A 20,996-nucleotide genomic window follows, 5' to 3' on the forward strand; every position below is an offset into this window, starting at 1 on the left:
TCTGCATTTCAAAAAAGAGAGAATCTCTTTTCTTCTTACATCTTATATGAACTTACATGCCCAGACCTGAAAAATTTGTAAGGAGAATAAATCAAACCAAATGACTTGCGGGAAGATTCAAAACCATAGCAACGTTCTGCACAGGTAAAGAGCTGGATCTCCACGTACTTCAGATCCAGGAATACTGTCTCACCACTAGATGGAAATAGTGGATTTTACGTCTTCAGCTGCATTATCAGCACTTATACCTGGATACTATTTGCATATTGTAAGCCATCTGCAGGCAGCGCTGCAGAAATGTGGCTCCAGAATTCTTTGCTAGCATACATGGAGTAAAGCCAAGATTTCTATTTCTAGAAATTGTTCCCATTTTACAAGACTGAAGACTTCCTAATTCCTGATGGATGATTCTGTTTGATTCCTAATCTAATTACTTTTCATTTATCCTTACTGTAAGCAACCAGAAAAGAACATGACGGATGTCATTTTGGTTCTGCTACCATGAATTAGGTAGTAAACGTCAGCCTAATTTAAAATTTACTCCGAAGTGTCTTGTGCAAGATGAAAAAAAAAGATAAAAGTGGAAGGCAGTTGAAAGTCTTGTGTTTCAATGTACCTCCTTAATGACAAAAAAAAGCAATGTGGCTTCCTGCCTTATGAGCAGACGCTATAGTGTTGTTTGCATATTAAAAGCAAGCATATAGTCAGAGAAGTGGAAGGTAATTAAAGGCAGCTCAGTAGGGAAGGATAGTTAGAGAGAAGGATTAAAAAAAAAAATCTCAGGTGAAAAATGAGCTGATTACTTAGTATATGACAAATCTGACCTTTTCTAGAAAGTATTGAACATTAAAACTGGTTCAGTTTAGCTCTACTAAGTTGCATCACTGCAAAGCGTAAAGGGAAGCGTCCTCCTTGCACCAAAACATTTGGATTCACAGCACCTTCTCACATTGTGAAATGCTGGAACCAGCACAGATACCTTGCTGTCTTCCCTGGTTTTGACACCTCAATCTCAAACTCCTCCACAAAAGTACTAGCAGAGAAAGATAGTCACGGCTACTCCATCAAAAACCTCCAGGCACTAGGCGTATCTTCAGATTTTTATTTTTCTGGTCAGGAGAAAGTAGCTCTGGGTTTCATCCAGTCTGACACAAGGCCAAAAGAGGCAGAGATTGGCATAACCCTGATGCTGGAAACAAATCTTGGGGATACATTGGAATCAGGATTTCTGTTGTCACTTCGAAATAGCAGCTTTCTCACAGAATATGACAGTAAATCTCTCTGCTTGCCTGTCAGAATTTGACAAAAGATTGGCCCAAACCCCACGGGGCCTAGTAACGGCGTACATTTTATGATGGTAATTCTGTACCAGTGTACAGTAATGGCAGCTGCTGTGTTTTCCTCTAAGAAGTAGGAATTAGGGTATTGCAGTTCAATATGGACTAAAACCAAGGTACCAAATCTGCATTTTTCCAGTGCTATAGCATGAGGTTGCATTCAGGCTTTGATTTTCGCTGTGTACTGCAAGTCCCGGCATCACTTCTGTATTTTGATTGATCTTGTTTGCTACCTGGTCACCGTGTGTACGTAACAGGTCACTCCCAGGTCGCAGCAAGAGATGGATTGTTGTAGTTCAGTAATATGGGATATACCAGCGGGACTCGGCGGGATGCTGGGAAGGCCTGCAATCAAACCCAATAAACTGCTTTGGGATGCTGACTCCTTATTGCTCTGTCTCTGTGCCTTATGATGCCCTATGCGTGTTTGTTCCTGAATTATCCATAAAAAGCACGATATATAATAAATGGCGTAATTTAGGATTCAGTGCCCCGGATTTATAAAACCTTCCTGGAGCCAAAATCCTGGAGACTGGTTTTGGACCCCAGGGGTGCCAGAGCACAGCGCACTGGACTCTTTCTCTGCGGTAGATGCTGGGGGGTGTTTGTGTCCCAAGGAGCGTTAAGGTCGTGACATCCCTTGGCGGGATGGCTCCGGCAGTGTCCCTCCGTTTCTGGGCGCAGCGTGCCCTCCCGGGGAGCAGACGGGGGGTGCGGGTGTGTGTGTTTGTGTGTGTGCGTGTGCGGGAGGAGGGCGGGCAGCGGCGCGGCGTGCCCGCTCTTGCCGCCGCCGCGGGCGGGACTCGCCGGGCGGGGGCTCTGCGGGGAAGGGGCCGGGGCGCGGCGGGCGCCCCATTGGCTCTCCCCGGCAGCACATGTCGCCGGCCCCGCTATAAAGGCGGCCGCGGCTCCGTTGCAGCCTGTCCTCCTGCCTCCGCGCTTCCCCAGGGACACCGCCAGCTCCCGCCCCAGCGCCGCCATGGCCATCGATGCGTTTTTAGGCAAATGGTGCCTCACCTCCAGCGAGGGCTTCGAGGACTATATGAAGGAGCTGGGTAAGGAGCCGATGGCTCTCCGCCTCCGGGAGGGAGGGAGGGAGGGATGCCGCCCCGGACGCAGTCGCCCCGGGAACCTGCCGCCGCCGGCGAGGCTCTGTCCAAGGTCCGCGGCGGGCGCGGTCCCGCGGCCGGTGCGCGGTCCCAGAGCTGGGCCCGAGGGCAGGGGCCGGCACGGCAGTGGGCGGCGGGAGTGTGGCGGCCGGGGGGATAATGTCGCGATGCTGCGGGATGCGGCACCGGGGGCTCCGCGCCCTCCCGGCGCCGGGAAGGGAGGGCCGGCCGGAGCTGACCCTTCCTCCCGGCATAGCTGCCGCCACCGGCTCCGCGTCCTAAAGATGTCGGCGGCCCTTTTTGCACCGTAATTGCTGGGAGGCAGGCGCCGGTACCTGCAGGCACTTCCCCGCCGCCCCGTGCTGCGCCTTCCCTGCTGCCCCGCCGGCAGCACCCGGGATCATCAGCCGGTGCCAGCAGCCCGGCTGCCATTAGGCCAGTTTGCTCCTCCCGCTCCGGGTACCGGCCCGGGGCAGGGAGCCGGGCAGCCCGGGGCGGTGGGACCGGGGCAGGGGAGCGGGCTCCGCGCTGCACTGGCCGGGGAGGGGTAGGCGGGAGGGGGAGGCGGGTGGCGGAGGCCGCGCGGTAGCGCCGCTGCCAGGGCCGGGCCGGGCCCACAGCGCCCGGGGTGGCCACACACAGCCCTGCCGAGCCCGGGCTGCTTTCCCGTGGAGTCACCTTGGGTGTCTGCTCCTGAGAAAGCCAAACTGGATCAACGGCCTCTGGGTAACCGGCAGCTGACTGTGCTGCCCGAGGCTGTTTGTATTCTCCTGCGGGTAGCACCCGTCTCTCAGGGGACAGTCCTGGCTTGTTATCCCCGCTTCCAGGTTGCCCTACATTTTGTAACACAAAGTTACCGAATTAAGAGCAGATCTAACATCAGCAGCTTCCTCCGCGAGTTCAGATTTACCGCGTCCCTGTGAGCATCCTGGCCAACAGGTGACAGGCACCTTGCAGTGTCTGTATAGCCCAGGAGCTACTATTTTGTGCAATTTATTCACTGCTGAAAGCTAGGATATTTTCTCAGGAGGCAGAAGATGTGGCCTTGAATGTCTTTGGAGGGAGGAGGGGAAGGAATTTAGGTCTTGTGCTCTTCATGTAAAATACAAAAGGCACCACTGCATTTACACTCTGCAGGCGGCGATGGCTGTGATTGTATTTTGTGAGAGGCCTGTCAATATGGGATAGCTGTGATGTGAGAAAGCCTTCTGGACTGAGCCCTTTGGGAGACTTTGGAGGAAATTCAAGAATTTTAAACCCAGCTCAGTTCAGCCATGGATTAGGATGCTGCGGTGCTTATGTCTAACAGGCAGGGCTAGGCATGTGCCAAGTTGCAACTTCAAAGTAGAAATTAAGTGCTGCAACTGCAGAGCACCTCCCATGTGTAGGCAGCAACTGAGTGTTGTTTGTTTGGTTTTAGATCGAAATCTTAAACCAGTCACTTTTCCTTTTTACAATTACATTTTAGGCAATTAAATTCACTCCAATTCACAGTTTAGGAGCCAGTCCTTTATTGGATCTCACCCTTGCTGACTACTTAGGAAACTCCCTGCCTTTGATCCTACTGATGCACCATAAATGAGATTCTGCAGATTCTGCTCAGTCTGCATAAACAACATTCAAGGATAAAGAAGTTTGAATTTCACTGCTTGCCATATGGATAACATACGTGGCTCATCTCTGTTTAGTTGGATCCCAAGGCATAGCTGATCAGATAACTCCCTGATTACTCTGGACAGGACGACAGCAAAAGGGTGGGTGGGGAGTCACTGTGACCATAATTTCCAATTCTGGTGAGAAAAGCTGGACTGAGGAGGACCGGTTTTTGCTGGGCAGTCTCAAGCTTAAGGCTCAGTCCTGGAATCTCAGTTGAGTCTGGAGAAGCAGTGGCTGGGATGTGCTTTGTTATTTCCACCTCCCAAGGAAACTGTAGTCTTTGCTTTGTGGATTCAGCCCTCACCCAAGTATCCTGTACACTCCAGGGGAGTGCTGTGCTGTTATGTGACAGCATTTTCTAACTACCCCAGCTGCAGAGCCCAGACACTCACTGACTTCGTGGCACTTTCTGCTCCATTTGGTTGCTTATCAGTTCTTGGTTCAGAGATGCGCTTTCCAGTTTGTTGGATTCATGTTTGTTGTCTGACTACCCTCTTATTCGTACCTTCATCATTCGGATCAAAAAGACCCAAGCAAACCACTCGAACAGTGCACACAGGGGCTGAGGCAAGGTGAATCTTTTTTTTTCTGAAGAGTTTTGAGGGCTGCTGTCTCCAGATGGTGAATTTTCAGTCATTCTCAAAGCTCACTTCTCTCACGGACCTTTTTTTTTGCGTGTGTGTATAAGTTCCCTGTGAGCACTATTTTGCATGACGGTGGTTTTCTAATTCACAAGTCCATACTTTGGATAGAGGATGTAGGAGATGAACTTATATGAAAAGTTGCATGTTTGCAGTCATGCACAGAGTGGTGTAAGAGTGTTTTTTTTGAGTAAGTTGAAATAAATTTGCAGATGGATTAATCTGTCAATTAAAATCATGTGTAGAATTTTTAAAGTGTTCAGAACTTGAAGGGAATAATTTTATATTAGTTTAAGCTTTTGTGTTTGTTTTCCTGTTTATAGTTTATTTCTGCTTGTAAAAATTCAGTGCTGAGTTTTGGGACACCTGTGAGTCCTCTAGAGGGCAAAATACATTTAACTTTAGCTCCCTAAGGAAGCTAAAGAATAACCCCGCAAATAAGCTTTTTTCCTTCCTCATCAGTGGATAATTTAAAACATCCTCTTTCTTTGTGGCTCTTGAGCTTTCATTCTCAAGTGTACTTAAGTGCCTAATTAAATGGGAATTAGGTATTGGAATTCTTGTGTGGCCTTAAGCCTTGAGGTTTAACTGACTTTGTGACACTCTGTGCCTCTCGCCTTGCAGGTGTGGGTATGGCCATGAGAAAAATGGGAAGCATGGCCAAACCAGATGTGTACATTATTAAGGATGGGGACACAATCACCGTAAAAACAGAAAGCACCTTCAAATCTTCACAGTTCTCCTTCAAGCTTGGTGAGAAATTTGAGGAAAATACATTAGATGGCAGGAAAACCCAGGTCAGTGTACTAGAATTTCTACTGAAAAAACATAATTCTTTGGGTGTTTTACAGATGGAGATGCTATTTAAAAAACAGTTTTGACATCCAGACTAACATTGCTTTATTTGATGAACAGCTGTCATTGTAAGCCTCATTGAATAAATTCTTTTTTCCTGGATTAAGCAATTTCCAAAGAAGGAAAATGCTGAAACTAATAATGTCTCATGTATTTTGTTGTTTTCAATTCGTAGCAGAAGCATTGTGTTAGTAAAACTATCAGACCTCTAAATCCATGTTAAAGCCAAATGCCACTTCATTTGAAGCCTGTGGAAAAAATCCCATTGATGTTTAATCAGAGGCAATTCAGCCCTAGGTTTAACCTTTCCGCTCAGCCTCGTATTTGCATAACAAGAGAGCCTGGCTTAGTGTGCAGTGGGATAACAGGCACCCAAGGCATACATGTGAATCACAGTCCCTAGTCTCCAGTTTTCGAAGGCAAAGAGCTTCTCCCTGCACCGAGTAGGGAGAATATTCATCCAAAAGGAGGTTAAACACAAAGAAGCCCTCAAATATGTCTCTCTCATTTCCTTGTGTGAGTCCTCTCTGTGTACCACTGCCCCCGCTCCAGCCACACGTTGGCAATTCATCTATTATTGCAAGATCAGATAAACGTTACACAAAAGCTCAAAGCCCATGTACAAAGAGGTGAAAACAGAACATCGTCTGCTCTTGTTAATTGAAATTGTGCATGCTGTCAAAGGTCTGCCTGATGCAGAAATGTGTCAGAGCAGTGAGTGAAGCAGTGAGCTACTGTGAGAAGAGGATCAATAAAACATTTAAGATAATATCCTGGCTTTGTAGATGTCAATGGCAAAATTACTATTGAGTGAGCTGGGGTTGGAATTTTTCCATTGAAATAAGGTGTTGGAAAGCCTCAGCCTCCATCGAATGTCATAGGTAAAATATTGATGTTCAGGTTCTTCTTTCAGACTCTTGTCAGCCTAAAAGATGATGGGTCATTGATCCAGGAGCAGGAATGGGATGGCAAGAAGACCATAATAACACGGAAACTAGTGGATGGACAATTGGTGGTGGTGAGTTCAGTCCCACTTTCTGATCCCTGAGTGCTGCAGGCCAGTAGCCTGAAAAGTAATTCTAAAAGACCTTTTTCCTTATGGTCTGTACTGAGGCATATTAATAAATCCATCTCTTTATCTTCTAGGAATGTGACATGAATGGTGTCAAGTGTGTTAGAGTCTACCAGAAAGCGTGAGGACATCTTCATGTTCAGTAGGAACTTGCTACAAACAACTCAGTTCAGTGGACAGAGCTCCTTTACACTCCATATTTTCCTTTTCCCTGTTTTCTAGTATTTCAATGGACTGAGTAGCTGAGTGCAATCCTTTTTAAAAGCCGTGATGTAACTATTATGTAACTATTCTGAACTTATGAGGCTATTAAATAAAATTGTCAAATATATGAAGTGGAAATGTTGTTACTATAGTGGAATTTTAAAGTGAGGTTTTATAAAAACTTGGTTTGGTTTTAGGCTCTACTACAAACTGCCTTCAGTTCAAGATAATGCAATATATGGCAATGAACAGTTAATAGCGAGCTGAGTTTTGACCAGCATCCTTAATTGCTAAGGTAGTAAAATCTCAAATAGAAAAAAACATTCAGAGTTCAGGCTTTAGAGTTGTTTCTAACTTGCACGTTACAAAGTAAATAGAATTGGGTGGGTATAAATAAGAGAGAATCTTTGTTGGTGTTTAAGTAGAGGAATGTATTTTCAGGGGTTTGTTTGGTTTTTTTATGTTTTGAACCCACAAATTTCTTATCTGAAAAAATATATACTGGTGAGCCAATGGACATGATAAACTTAAGCAAACACATACATGCTTTACTGAAAGGAAGCCTTATTTTGAGAAGACTCTTTGTTTTCCTAGCAAAATTCTTATTTCCTGTCTAGTAACATTCTAAAAATTCTTAACTGAAACCTACTGAAATACTGCCTAAAACTTAAAGCCTCATTTTATTTTTTTTTTAAGCTGGCTTGAAACACCTAGCAATGGAGTTTATATGCTTTAAAGTGCCATAATAAATAATCAGAAATATCAGTGTCTTGAGTATTAATTTTAGACTTGTTGGGAAACAGAGCCTACAATGCTACTATTTTTCCAAAGAGGTGTCAGATCAGACAAAGTTAAAAAGGTGTAGGTGAATTTCTGTCACACCAGACAAACATGTCCTAAAAGTGAAACTGTTTGGTGACTGGTGATGTGGAGATTTCTACCATATTCAGAAGCATGGGAGATCATGCATTTGCACACTTCAAGTTTGCAGCATCAGTCATCGTAGAATCCATTGCTACTTCAACCCTACTGATATTTCAGCTGCTCAGTGCATGTATCATATTACTGAGCTTACTCTAACAGCAGAAAACTCTGTTCTTTATGTTCATCCTACCAAACATGGAAAATTACTTTTCCCATCATCTTGGACCATTTATCCTTTTCATAATTTCCTGAGTATCTATGAATCATCCCCTTTACCTATGTCATCTGAAAGAATTTATAGCTGGAGAATATTTCTTGCAAAATTTTTTTTTTCCATGATCTGTATAAAAGTAAATATTTTTCCTGGTCTCCTAATGTCTCCTTTTTGAGTTGGCCAATCTTCATATAATTTTCATTTAGTATTTTTCCTGACTATAACGTGAACCCTGAAAAATCTATGCAGTCTTCTTATATGGGATATTAGAAACAGATTTTCTTTGTTATTAGGGGAGGGAATCTCCCCATAGAAACAGGAAACAAACTGATCTGATGAGGAACCTGGTAATTTTCCGATCAGAAATACACTAAATAGTAGCAGGAGAATGGGCAGCAATCCATGGCATGATGTGAAAATCCTGCCTCCCTTCCAAAAGAAATAACTGTACTGCTTTAAGTGGGACATTATACCTTCTTTGGGGTCACTGGTCTATCACTTACTGCTGCTTGTTTACTCTTCTGATACTGGGTAGTGTTAATTGTTTACCTTTCATTTGAATGGAAAAAGCTTCCAGTGTCTTTTATAGGACATCCATTTTTATTACGATGAGATCACTTCTTGTAAAACAAAAGGCAGAAGAGTACCTTTTTAGAGCGATTTCCTTTGGAAAGGCTTATAAACTCTGTGTTTGTGTGTGTGCTCTCTGATTTCAGCCACATGTGAAGTAGAGGCTAGAGGTCCCAAAGATAATTATTCTTCCACAAATGTCATGAAAATAGGTGGCCTGATGAGGGAGACAGACCATTAAAGTGCCTTGATGATGAAAAGATTGCACATGGAAGTGGCACTTTGTTTGACATTAAATGGAAGAAAAAAATTATAAGCGATCTTGGCACGCATAAGGAGTTATCTTAAATACAAAAGTTGACCGATGGTGAGACACAGGCCAACAGGAAACTGGAATTCTTTGGAGCTAATTCTTCAGAACTACTTAGGCTCACATATTTATTTGCTTTATTTTGACATTATCTTCAGCCTATGTTGCTGGTAACTTCAATGTATATGTACTGTGACCAGGAACTACCATATAAACAATCTGTTTGTGTTAGATTAGACCATATACTTAGAACGACAATTGTTTTATAATACTGCAAGCCAAGATTTATAATGCCCAAGACTTGAAAATATAATTCATTTCCAAATTCCTTCTATTCATTATTACACAAGCTGAAAGTTTTACTCTTCATGAAGTGTGTAAACACAATGTTCTCATCAGTGTAAAATAACTAATTGTCCTGAGATTTGAAGAACTCTCTGTAGTTCACTATATCACAGTACTATGAAATAAGGAGACAAGTTTTGTTGTGACATTTTAGTGCATGTTTGTGCAAATATTTTGAGGGCTAAAAGAAGCATCTTCAGCAAACTTAAGCTGCAAGTAAAACTTGCTCAAAGAGAAGCAGTTTCCATATCCATTCCAACACATGTTCATTTGAAGTCATGAGCAGTGTCCAATTTATATATTTATATCTCACTTTCTTCTCAAATTGTTGTAGTTCTGCTGTTTCCATAGAAGGGGATTTTGGGGTTTTGTTTGTTTATTTGTTTTTTTGGGTGGGTTTTGGGGGTGTTCTCTTTCGTGGTGAATGGGGATAAAGGAGGAGACAACTAAGTTGTTCAGCAATTTAGATCTCATATTCTATCACATTAGGGAAATTCCTTGCCTGAGCTTTCCAGGAACACCAATGAAACAGCACTGTGCTTTGGGGAGAACATACTGGCTCTATACAACGCTCAGATTATCAAAGATTTTCCTGTTATGATTTGGTTGTATGATTTATTTCAAATTTGTTATCCTACTGTGCCTGCGCTCTCTTCAATTAATACTGGCCTTTCCTCTTCCTCTCCCCTCCCTACCTCACGCATGTACTGCAGATCAAAGTTTTTTAAAAAAACAAAGTCAATGATGGGAAATATCTCAGTTTTCTGAGGTTATGGTCCCACTGTTAGCTGTCAGCTGTCCTAAAAAAAGGCAATGATTATTTCTTCAAGTATGGAGGTCAAGTGCAGGAAGATAGTTTTGCTCTGCTGATGGCTACTTGGGCAATATTAACTGTGAGACTCAGACATCCAAAAAGAAAATAAGTCATTGAATAGGCACTCTATTTTTTTCAGGTTATAACCTAAAAATCTAGTATTGTTGATACTGGCGAGTATAGAAAATAAACAATCTTATCTACTTCTATATAATATTATGTCCAATATATTCTGTTATTCATAAAGCTGGCCATTCAAAGTAATTCTTATTAAAGTCAGATCCTGAAAATAAGTGCCCTGTAAGTCTTTTTCAGGGCCCCAAGGGCACTAACAGTCCTTTATGGACTTGACCACGGGGCTTCCCTGACGCCTGCCCATGGGCCCAGGAGCCCCGTTTCAGCCCAGCCCAAGGCATCAGTTTGTGCCTGACCTAGTTGTCAGAGGGTCAGTCCCCAGCCCAGATACCCGCAGATTTTACACAAAAATTCATGCATCAAACTAATTTATATGAAGGAACTGCCTTATAAAGGGCTTGTATTCTACCTGAAATTGTTTCACAAAAACAGAAGCAGTAATGCAGGCCAGCTCCAATCAAACCTTTGTTGGTGATGTCTTCCCTCCCTGAGTATGGGCTAACACAATGAATAGATTAGATACCCTTCGCACTATCTTGATTATTTATGCTTGTAGGGAAAAAAATCCCACACAGTGTGATAGTGGGTGGGAGCAAGTTAACATACATTAATTATTCTTTGATGCCTCATTTCAGTCCCATTGTTCAGCCCTGGGAGGATTTAGCACCATTTTCATAGGTTTTGGAGACAATCCAGCAACAGTGTAAACACATTTTTGTCCCATGTTCTAGCTTTGGCTTTTCAGCCCTTGTACATCAAATTAAGATTTTGTTGACACTTCCCAGAATGGTTTTACTTCATACTATTATTTCAGAGGAAAAGGAAACACTATTTGAGACCTCACTCTGAAGAGTGAATTTGGCTTCCTTTCCAGCAAAAATGTTTCCAAAATCAATTCCCTCTACCAGATGGTCTTAATTATATTCTGGAGATATTTACAGGTGAAGTCCATTATAGTTTCAGAAGATATGTAAAATTTCAGCAATAAATGCAATCTAGAATTAGTTTCAGATAACGTCCTGAAAAAATCTACTGAATCCCAAATATTATTGTTGAGACTTTAAAATAAATAACACATTTGCCATTTATCACAGTTGTACACTCTGAAATTAAACACCAGAAGACAAATATCCCACTCTGAGGACCACGCATACTACATAGCTAGGACTGGACATTTGCTCCCACATGCATAGCATCTGGTTCCCTACGAAATTCCTGCTTGAAATCAGTGAGTCTACCTTCAGAAAAGGCATTAGTTAAGGGTGCAGCTCAGCTCATTGTGCAGTGCCAGTGTCCAACAGAAAATCAAGGGACTGAGTGCAATTTTCAGGCAGGGCTGGCAGTACATTGCTGCTGCACACCCCAGGGGCATTCTTGCTCTGTGGCTTCATGTCCTCTGGGGCCATGCGGTGTAGTCTTGTATGGTGAACAGCAAATTTGAAATCATAAAGAATAGGGTAACCTGCATCTTTTGACCTCAACAGTGACCTTGAACTGAGACCAGGGTGTCCATGACAGGGAGTTTCTGGAAACTCCTGGAGTACAAGGGCTCTTTGAGTATGTGGAAAGTTGAGCTGAAGACAACTCTGACTCCTTAATCTAGAAATTATGGCCAGGCCTTGTTATGGCTTTGCGATTTAATTCTATAAAGTGAAGGAGAGGAGTAGGAATTATTCCTATTTTATTGCAGACTGTCATTAAGGCAAAATATCACTAATACTTTCCTTTTCCAAAATGTGTCAAGCAGTAATTGATACTGGGATTTGCTCTCTGTGCTTTCCGTTGTCTCCACTCATTCTCCTAAACCACCTTGCTTTGTACAGATTTAATTGCATATAAAGTTCAGAAAATGGGATGTTTCTATTCTTTCTTTTTTCCTATTATGTTTAAGATTATCAGGTCTCTTGGATTCAGATTCTGAACATCCAGCTGGTGTGAGTACTGGAACAGGGATTAAGAAAGATGAGAATAAATATAGCTGCATCTTGTCCAGTCTCTCTCTCGGCTTTTTTTCACTCTTTATTTTTCAGGACCAAGAGAATGAAGAAAACTAAGTGCATGGCTTTTCCCTCTAGCTACATGCAATGTTATCCATGGCAGCCATCTTGAAAGTCCAATTTTAAAGTAGTAAATGTCTAAGAAATACTACCTCCAGATTTAACTGGTCCCACATGTCCTTGGTTCTTATACTTTTGCTGAAAAGTTTTTAATCAGAATTTTCTCCAGTATTTAGTCAGTATAGTCCTGACCTAGGGAAGTAGATAGATGTGTGCTTTCCCAAAAAGCAATTCTCTGCTCAACTGAGTTTTTTTAACAGTAACAGTGTTATTATTCTCTGGATGTGATTTATGATAATCAAATGAAGTAAACAACTTAATCTGAAAAGGTCTGGTTCCTTTATTAATCTTCAGCTAAAGCTCTACAGACCTGGAAAAAGTTTGATCATATCTGTATGGAACTGGAACTCAAGTTTCAAGCTGGAATTTGAAAATTTGTAGCTCATTTTTTGCTGGGTTCTGTCTTGTTGCTATCTTAATTTACATGGTTGTGAGATTTTCCCTCATAATTTAGATCTTTTCCCAGTAAATTACATCTGTCATACACACATTGCTTTGGGAAGTTACTCAATGATATCATTCCCTTGTGGTCAATGTTTAAGACATAGTCCATAGAAGTTTCTCAGATAATTTTTCCTCATTCAGTCTGTAGAGGAGAGGGAAGGAAGAATTCAAGTTAAATATCTTTTGGTATAATACATCCAAAATAATAAGTCTGGGAAGAAAGGACTCCCCAGAGACCTTCTTTGTTAAAGAAAACACAAATCTGAAACATTACCTATCCTTGGAAAATAAGGTGTACCAAACCCTTCAGAATATTTAAAAAATCTTAGACAAAGCTCTGCAAACTCAGGTTGTCAGCCATAGCTCTCATTCATGTAGATAGTGACTTATTTGGAACTGGCTGGACATCCTTGTGAGTAAAAGCACAGTTTATGTAAGAGGTTGTCCAGACATCTGCTGGAATTTCCCTTTTTCCCAACTGATAACTCTTTTTGTCAGTTGTGTCTTTGTTCTACTCTGATCAACTATTTTCTTAAAGATAAAATCCAAATTTTTGCTCCATTTGGTGAGATGTCTCTGGTGCTGTTGTACTCATGGCTTTAAATTTTAGGACATGCTTGGCACTTTTCCATAATTTGTTCTACAGATCTTACTAGAGAGCTAACTGCTGCTTTGAGGCTGAAGCATACTGAGCTGGACTTCTGAGCTGGATTCCTGAGCTGGATTCCTGCTAAGATCAAGAGCTAAGTGCATTTATTATAGAGGCACTGATGGTGTCTTATGAAGTGACAGCCTTCTATATCAGTGGAAAGCCTTGCATTACTTCAGTAAGATTTGATTAGGCTTTGGTAACTGAAAGCTAATATTAGAGATCAAGAATGAGTTATTAATTTTAAGACTTGTTACTGACTCTAAAATTAGATTATAAAATTTTCCTCCTTGATGTTTGTAGTACTTATGATGATACGAGAGTTCACTCGGAACACAATTTGAGCAGCAAGTAAAGTTTGATAGATTCATATATTTACTTAATTATTCTGGTAGGTTGATGAGGCTAATACAACGGAAAGGAGAGATCACTGTGGTCAGTATGGTTTTATTATGCTCTCACTGTCTTATTCTTGGAATAAAACTTCAGAGTAATGCGTGGAATTGAATAGAGAACAAATACATTGTATTCTCTTGGTGTTATTCTTATTCAATTACATTATCATAGAGAAAACATTTCCCTTACATGGTTTATTGGCCTTGAATAGTATCAACAGATTTTAGTAGGAAGAATATTCAGTTGCATTTTACAATAACATTTCACTGTTAATTTCAGTAATGTTTCAATGACATATAATCAAAGAAAAAAGCATTTAGGATCCAATGTAATTTTATTTAGTTTAATGTTTATTGGGACAACTTTTGAAGAAAACACCAACAAAACATGTTGTACAATATTGTCAAAATTTGCTTTCGGCTGGGATTAACTACTAGAAGTTAATTTTCTTCCTAGTAGCTGGTACAGTGCTGTGTTTTGAATTTTGTATGAGAATAACGTTGATAACACACTGATGTTTTAGTTGTTGCTAAGTGATGTTTATCCTATGTCTAAGACTTTTTCATTTCCCATGATGCAAAGTTTGTCACTGCCCTCTCTCTCACAAGTTGATGTGGGTGCTGACATCCCGATTAAGGTCTTTTTCTTCTTGTCATTCTTCACAAGTGGACAACTGCTTTCTTGGCAACTCTGTCTCTTAAGAATTTTTCACTTCATGGCTTTGCTTCTGCTTTTCTTACAGGCTCTGCCTATGCATGCAAGACAACTCCAGCTGGTGTTCTGCTACCTATCTACATTGTTGACAACGAGCAGGGACTGATAAGGTCTTACTATCAAACTGATTGTTTCTCCAGGTTCTGTTTACTCTCGGTTTATGTAAGGTAGAGTATAGTCAGACTTGGGGTGTATCTCACGGCAGCATGCTGAGGCTGCCCTGGTCACTGCTGGTGCTGTGCCCTGCGAAGTGATTCTGCTTCTCTGCTGACCCAACAGGTCATATTTTCTTGGCTTCCTTGCAAGCCTGAGGGTTCATGTGGGTAAATGGGAATAAGGTACTGAGTGGAAAGAATAAATCCAGTTTCCATTTTTAACTGCAGTTATGCTGTTTGGGGTTGGGATGAAGAAACAGATATCATTCTTTAGCCAATCCTGAATAGTTTTACTCTCACCATCTGATGGTGATTGCTGATGGCATACAGCTTTCACCTTGGTTACTAGGGAAGATCAGTTTTCTTCCTGCCGTTGTAGTAGCAGCACTCTCACAAAATACATTTATTTCTCGTATAATGATCTACAAAGGGACACCTAACAATGGTCCCTTAGACAAGCAACTATAACTAAGCAGTCCAAGCAAAATGACCATTTGCAAAGTTTGAGAACAGTTTTGGGAGTGACATAGGATCTTTTGTTTGTATACTTCTTCTAGACACTTAAATCATGCAGTTATGGTGATTCAAGCTTTATCCCTGCATTGGGCAAACCTAGAAATAGCGTCGGACGGGAGTTATAACAACTGTGGTACACTATGGGGTCAGACTCATATCACCTAACCTAACTTGAAGAACCCAGTGAGGTGCTTTGCTCCTGCCAAGGCAGTGAAAAAGGGCAGATGTGACCTGGAAATGCCAGGTGGCAGAGTTTGAGGAGTAAACTGCCAAGTCCACTGGAACCATACTTCACTGTCTTCCAGAGGCATACAGTGGTGCACTATGACACTAGAAGCCATGATACAGCAGGAGGTACATAGCATACTCATCACCCAACAAATCTCACAGAACTTGTGTGAATCACACCACGTACTCCAATTCATGAGTCACACTAAGTATATACAAGCCATGCATATGTGTATGTCTGTAACTGCATGCTTACAAGCTGTGTTTTAATAGATCTGTTATCTAGCTGTGCAAAATTGTTTAGTTATGAAGAAAATTGTTTTTGTTTTATGTTATCCCTGTTAAAGATCTTCAGATGGGTATTTTGTGTTAACAGACAACTGCACAGAAATAGGCACTATTATTAATGAATTGTGAATACCTGTCTCTGAGGCAGTTTTGCATTATGTTACACTCCATTGTTTTGATTTATTTTAGAGACTGCTAAAAGCCATTGGGTGTTGTTATGTCTACCATCAAAAGTGTTTTTCTCCCAAGAGCCTCCAACATAGGAGGTTCTTGAGATTTTGCAGACTTGGGTCACTAGCTTGGGTAGCGGATTAAGAGCTATGCCCTGCAACAGCAAGCAGGTTGTGCCTTTCTAGGTGCAGGCTCCCAGTCGGCTGGCACAGCTTGTGCTGCCTAGTCACTGCATCTGGCCATGACCCCGAGTTGGCTTGCTATGCATCAGGCAGGTGTCTGCTCTCAGTCTTGTCTTTTTACAAAGTTCATACAATACAAGGGATCTTGTTAGGGTATTAAAACAGGCTTCTTCACAGAGCAGTTCAGTCTACCTAAGACCGGAGTCCATGGCTCGTGAAACATCCACATTTTTCTGTTGAATATAGGGAAAGTCTTGGGTGATGGGACATTGCTGAAATGTCACATTTAAAGGATGACTTTGTAAAGAGTCAGCAATGAACAGGTTAAAACATTTTCCTTTCTTCATGATGTGGAATTGCCTGAATGAATAGCCTTGCTACATCCCAGGTGTGCCTTTCAGTTGCTCTTTTGATGCTGGGTTGATGCTATCACCCACAGCTCCTTTGCTCACCTCCTGTTTCACAAAGAGGATTTGGGCAATTGCCTGACCACCTTACCCAAACATCTATAATCACCTCATCCCACCCCACCCCAGAAGTGTTTAATATAGCTGAACTTTTCCATTGCTTACGTGATGGGTTACAAAGGGTGGCTGCCTCAGACAGGTGTGCCACATCCCCAGGGAAAGAATTTGCTCAGCTGTGTGTTTTCTCAAGTTATTGTAGTAACTATCTTTCAGTAGGTGATATTGAATCGCTCCTTCCTTTCCCCGACCCACCCTCTACTTCCTCTTCCTCTGAAATATTTGCATTTTCCTGCCAGAACCACTAGGTGTCACAAGTACTCACATCGAAACTAGAAAATCCTCTAAAATATTATCCTGGAGATCTTGATATTTTTTCCTTTATATATTCCTTTATATATATATATTATATATCGAGGGGGGCCAAGAATTGGGGCATAGACTGGCTGTAAATGTGGGAGCTGCTGAATGCAATAAAAAAATCAGATGCATCAAGCTGGTGCTTACACAGAGGATCCATAGTGTTTCACGGCAAACCATTTAGCATACAAGGGAGATATGTTAGTCATTGAAGGGCCTTAATTCGGCTAACCATAGAAAACTAATAAATTGGATGTGATCCGAAAGATCAACAGACTGCATCTAACACAAGGAAATATGCTGCTGAGACAAGGCGTGTGGAAGTAGAATGCAGATAGAGCTCCACCCTGAAAAAAGCTTATGGTTAAGAAACAGAACAATCCTCAGGTTAAATTTAGATTATTTTCAAACTAAAACTGAGTAATCCATGCCACTAATGAGACATATCTTCCTCTTCTTCCCACTCTTCTTCCCATCTGTCTGTTTATAAACTAATCAATCATTCTTGCCTAGCAGTATGAGTTTTACACTAGCTGGGAGGATATATTCTCATCTCTCCAGTGGGACCCACGGTACACCACTAGTTGACTCTGGGCAAGCCTGAGACACCGGTCTTTTCTGAATATGATATTTCAGTTTTTCAAATGTTACAAAATGAATTTTTTAGATTTTTTTTCCTTAACCCTGTAAAACCACATTTCATTTTTTTTTTTTAATTGCAGGCAGGTATTTCCAAATGTACTTTTCTTCAAAAAAAAACCCTCCAGCACTCCACCACCACGCAGTACATCCACCTACATATACGCTATCTGCCCTTTTGCTGCTCTTTGAGGCATGGCTCAGTGCACCATCATACTGTGTACTGAACAAAGAGCACAAGAGGATATCTTCTATCTAAAAGGAGAGAAACCCAAATCTTCTCATTTGAGGCCTCAATTCAGCTGATTCCCATGGCAGCCACAGGCCTTTGCAGCTTCTCACTGTCACCTGCTTACATCATCTAGGTCTTCAGGAACAGCAAGGAACAAGAGTGGAAGGAGATGACCACAGGTGATGGGAAGTACATGGCAAAAGGGGTATGTATGAATATTAGTCTAGTGACAATCCTGCCACTGGTATTATAAACTACAAGATTACACAATGTCTTGCAGCAGGAGTCTGAGGGCACTGCAATAGGGCAGGAGGACCTGGCTTCCCTGTATTTCCTCACTCCCTAATCCGTGTAAGCTCCTTCTCATCCATTTCAAAAAATTTCCATGAACTGCATGCCAATGGCTCTGTATCCCGGTGTCTGCCACATCACTGACTTCAACTCTTTTAGCATTTTAATTGGTTTGAGAGCATGAAGAGAGATGTGTGGGAGACAGGGTTGCTGAAAGGTTTCAATGCTTCCATGGATCTGTTCTGAGCATACTCAGAAATATGGCCTCCCTCATTTTCCATCTTTTTAAAGTGTTTTCCTCAAAATTAGCACAGTTTGATACACAGAAATCTAAAATATTACATGTGGTTAGGGGCTTGATCAAATATGTTATTACTGCATGAGATTCAAACAGACAGAGAGTATTATAAATCTGGAGTGGCCAATTATATCTTGTCATTTTAAGCTGGCAAGATGAGAGCATGATGGCTTTGGGCTATACCAGATGGCAAATTCAGGCACTGAGGAGCACTGCACTGCTCCTGGAATAGAATATACCACCCTGAAAGAAGAAAAGAACATTCACTCCTTTTCTAAAATAGTATTTCAAAAACAAAGATTGGCATCACCACGTAGCTGTGAGTTATTGCTTAATAAAACTGCATAATGCTTATTAGTCATGCCGTACAGTGCACTATCAGTCAAAATAATCACACAGGCAAGACAGCTAATTTGGTCCTAAATGCACTCTTTAGAATGAATGCTGAATATTACTAACTGATATTAAGTAGCCACTTGCTGCACATTTGTGACATTATATTTGGTATATTGCTGCAATAATCTAAACTGTGCTTAAAGGTAGAGTTCAATTCCAGATAATGTTTTGTTAATAACCTACTGTGTAAACAAATACAATCAATTATGGCCAGAGGTAATTACAGTGTTGAATCATTTTCTTACAACACTTAAATAAAAAAAATCAGATTGATTCAGAAAGATTTTGAACTTCACTTGTATTTAAATGAAGGTGTGTCCTGAACCATAATAGGTGCAATTACAAAGATAAGATTAAGGAGGTGCCAGCTTTCTTCTGGTTTTATATATGTTTTCAGAGTAACTTTGTAACAAGGAAAGATTTTTCTAGGCCTGCTCTCTGTGCAGAACAGGCATTTCCCAGGCAAACTCTCTGTATCTCCCTTTATGGGGCCTGGCCTTTTTAGGGTTATTTCCTCTATTTACCAACCAGAAAAAATAACTGGAAAAAAAAAAAAGTTACATTTTGTTACCACTGGGGTGTGCCACTTAAAAGGATTATGTTTTCTGCCCAGTAATCCATTCTCCTACTGCTTCATGCTGGACCAGCGCCCTTTCCATTCATCTGGCACTTTTCATATGTGAAAATCAAGCCACTTGGCAAAACCCTCAGATCAGTTATTGCTCCCTTCTTCCAAGAGAGAGGAACCGAAGAATGAAGAGGTGCTGTTTCTTGGCCAGTGGCACACAAACATAGCAGTCAAAGACCAGAGGAAACAGTCCGTGTCCGTACCAGCAAATTCATTGCACCTGAAGTTTGCCATTTGGATAGTCCTCTGCTTTTAGCTAAGTAGTTAGGCTCTATGTCTTGTCAGCAGGAAACCTCTGACATTTGCAGAGGCGAGTTCATCTTACCTCCCTTACACACCTATTTTATACGAGGATATTTCACTAAGAACATGCCTCTCTCTTTCTCCTAGACAACAAGCCTATCTGAGTTACCCAAGTTTTAGAAGATATTTAAGCGAACTGAATTCCACAGCTAGTGCAATTCCCAACCCACCAGAGCATGTTTAGCCTGGAGAAGAGAAGGTTTAGGGAGCACTTACATGAAGCCTCACAATACTTATGAGGAGATTACCAAGAAAATGGAGCCAGGCTCAATACTAACTTGCATGGTGGGTAATGGGATGTAATGGTCATTAGCTGAAGTAGAGGAGTGTCTGACTGGATATAAAGAAAAATGTTTTCCCCCTGAGGACAGCCATGCAGTGTAAGAGATTGCCCAGAGAACTGTGGGATCTCTGAGCCTGGAGATTTTGAGGGCAAGACAGGGCAAAGCCCTGAGCCACCTGGTCTGAACACAGAGCTGCCCCTGCTTTGAGCAGGGGATTGGATGGTGACCTCCCAAAGTCTCTTCAGGCCTAAATGATTGGTGATTCTGTGTTGTCTTTCATGCTGAAATGTCACACGTGGGATATTATACCCATACATCAGAGGCAGTCTGTGAAAGTAACGTTGAGGTGGACATTAATGCAGAGTCTAGACAAGGTTTAACACAGAGGATTGTATCAGATGTTAATAAGGCATCAGAGTAAAATTTAGGTTCAGCTGGCACTTCCAGTAACTGAGTTTTCAGAAGCGTGTCTGTTCTTACAAAAACCTGTCACAGCACAGTTGTAGTTGCTCTTGATTTGGTGTGTGGGGAAAATGTAAGAAGTGAAATCTGTTTTGGAATATAAGTGAGAGTGAAATGAAGAAAATGGCACAGAAAAAAAGATAGATAGTGTGCACAGGTATATGGAAACATAGATAAAGGAGACTCAGAAAGAATGGCTGATCGATGAACTGATAGATTAACCAAATGGACTACACCTTATTAGCTTTAACATGTAATATTTCCTCTGAAGATAGTTGTTAAACGAGATTTTTTTTTTTGAAAGACTTGGTTTGAAAAAAGTAAATCAATATCTGCAATCAAGAATGAAAGTTAAACTATATTGTAGGTAGAAAACTATAAGTTTAGTACCAGAGGCCAGTCAGGGAAATATTGGACAGGCAAATCCTCGAAACTGCTGGAAATAAGTGATGAAAACTGGTATAAAGAGAATCTAAAGGATGTGTCAATTAAATTCTGTGCAATTTGAGAAATATTTAGTCTGTGACCTAAATTCTGCAGAGTTCAAATCTGGAGCACTCTCTTGGCTTTTGCCTTGGGAATGATACAGTGTA

General features: G+C 41.5%; 1 protein-coding gene across 1 annotated transcript; it reads left to right on the plus strand.

Annotated features, from left to right (window-relative positions):
* The first annotated feature begins 2,249 nt into the window (after window positions 1-2,249).
* LOC137661097 (fatty acid-binding protein 5) lies at window positions 2,250-7,636 on the plus strand. The gene is made up of 4 exons (XM_068396454.1): window positions 2,250-2,392; window positions 5,368-5,540; window positions 6,512-6,616; window positions 6,745-7,636. Exons 1-4 carry the CDS (start codon window positions 2,317-2,319, stop codon window positions 6,793-6,795), a joined length of 405 nt encoding a protein of 134 aa, XP_068252555.1. The 5' UTR covers window positions 2,250-2,316; the 3' UTR covers window positions 6,796-7,636.
* Window positions 7,637-20,996: the final 13,360 nt, after the last annotated feature.

The sequence above is a fragment of the Nyctibius grandis genome, chromosome 3, assembly GCF_013368605.1.
Source record: "Nyctibius grandis isolate bNycGra1 chromosome 3, bNycGra1.pri, whole genome shotgun sequence".
Classification (NCBI taxonomy): domain Eukaryota; kingdom Metazoa; phylum Chordata; class Aves; order Nyctibiiformes; family Nyctibiidae; genus Nyctibius; species Nyctibius grandis.

What these genes read in the sequence shown, in the direction of transcription:
- LOC137661097 (XM_068396454.1), top strand. Translation starts at nt 2,317, where the DNA reads ATGGCCATCGATGCGTTTTTAGGCAAATGGTGCCTCACCTCCAGCGAG. An exon ending in GGACTATATGAAGGAGCTGG is followed by an intron (nt 2,393 to 5,367) that starts GTAAGGAGCCGA and finishes CTCGCCTTGCAG; the next exon opens with GTGTGGGTATGGCCATGAGA. An exon ending in TGGATGGACAATTGGTGGTG is followed by an intron (nt 6,617 to 6,744) that starts GTGAGTTCAGTC and finishes TTTATCTTCTAG; the next exon opens with GAATGTGACATGAATGGTGT.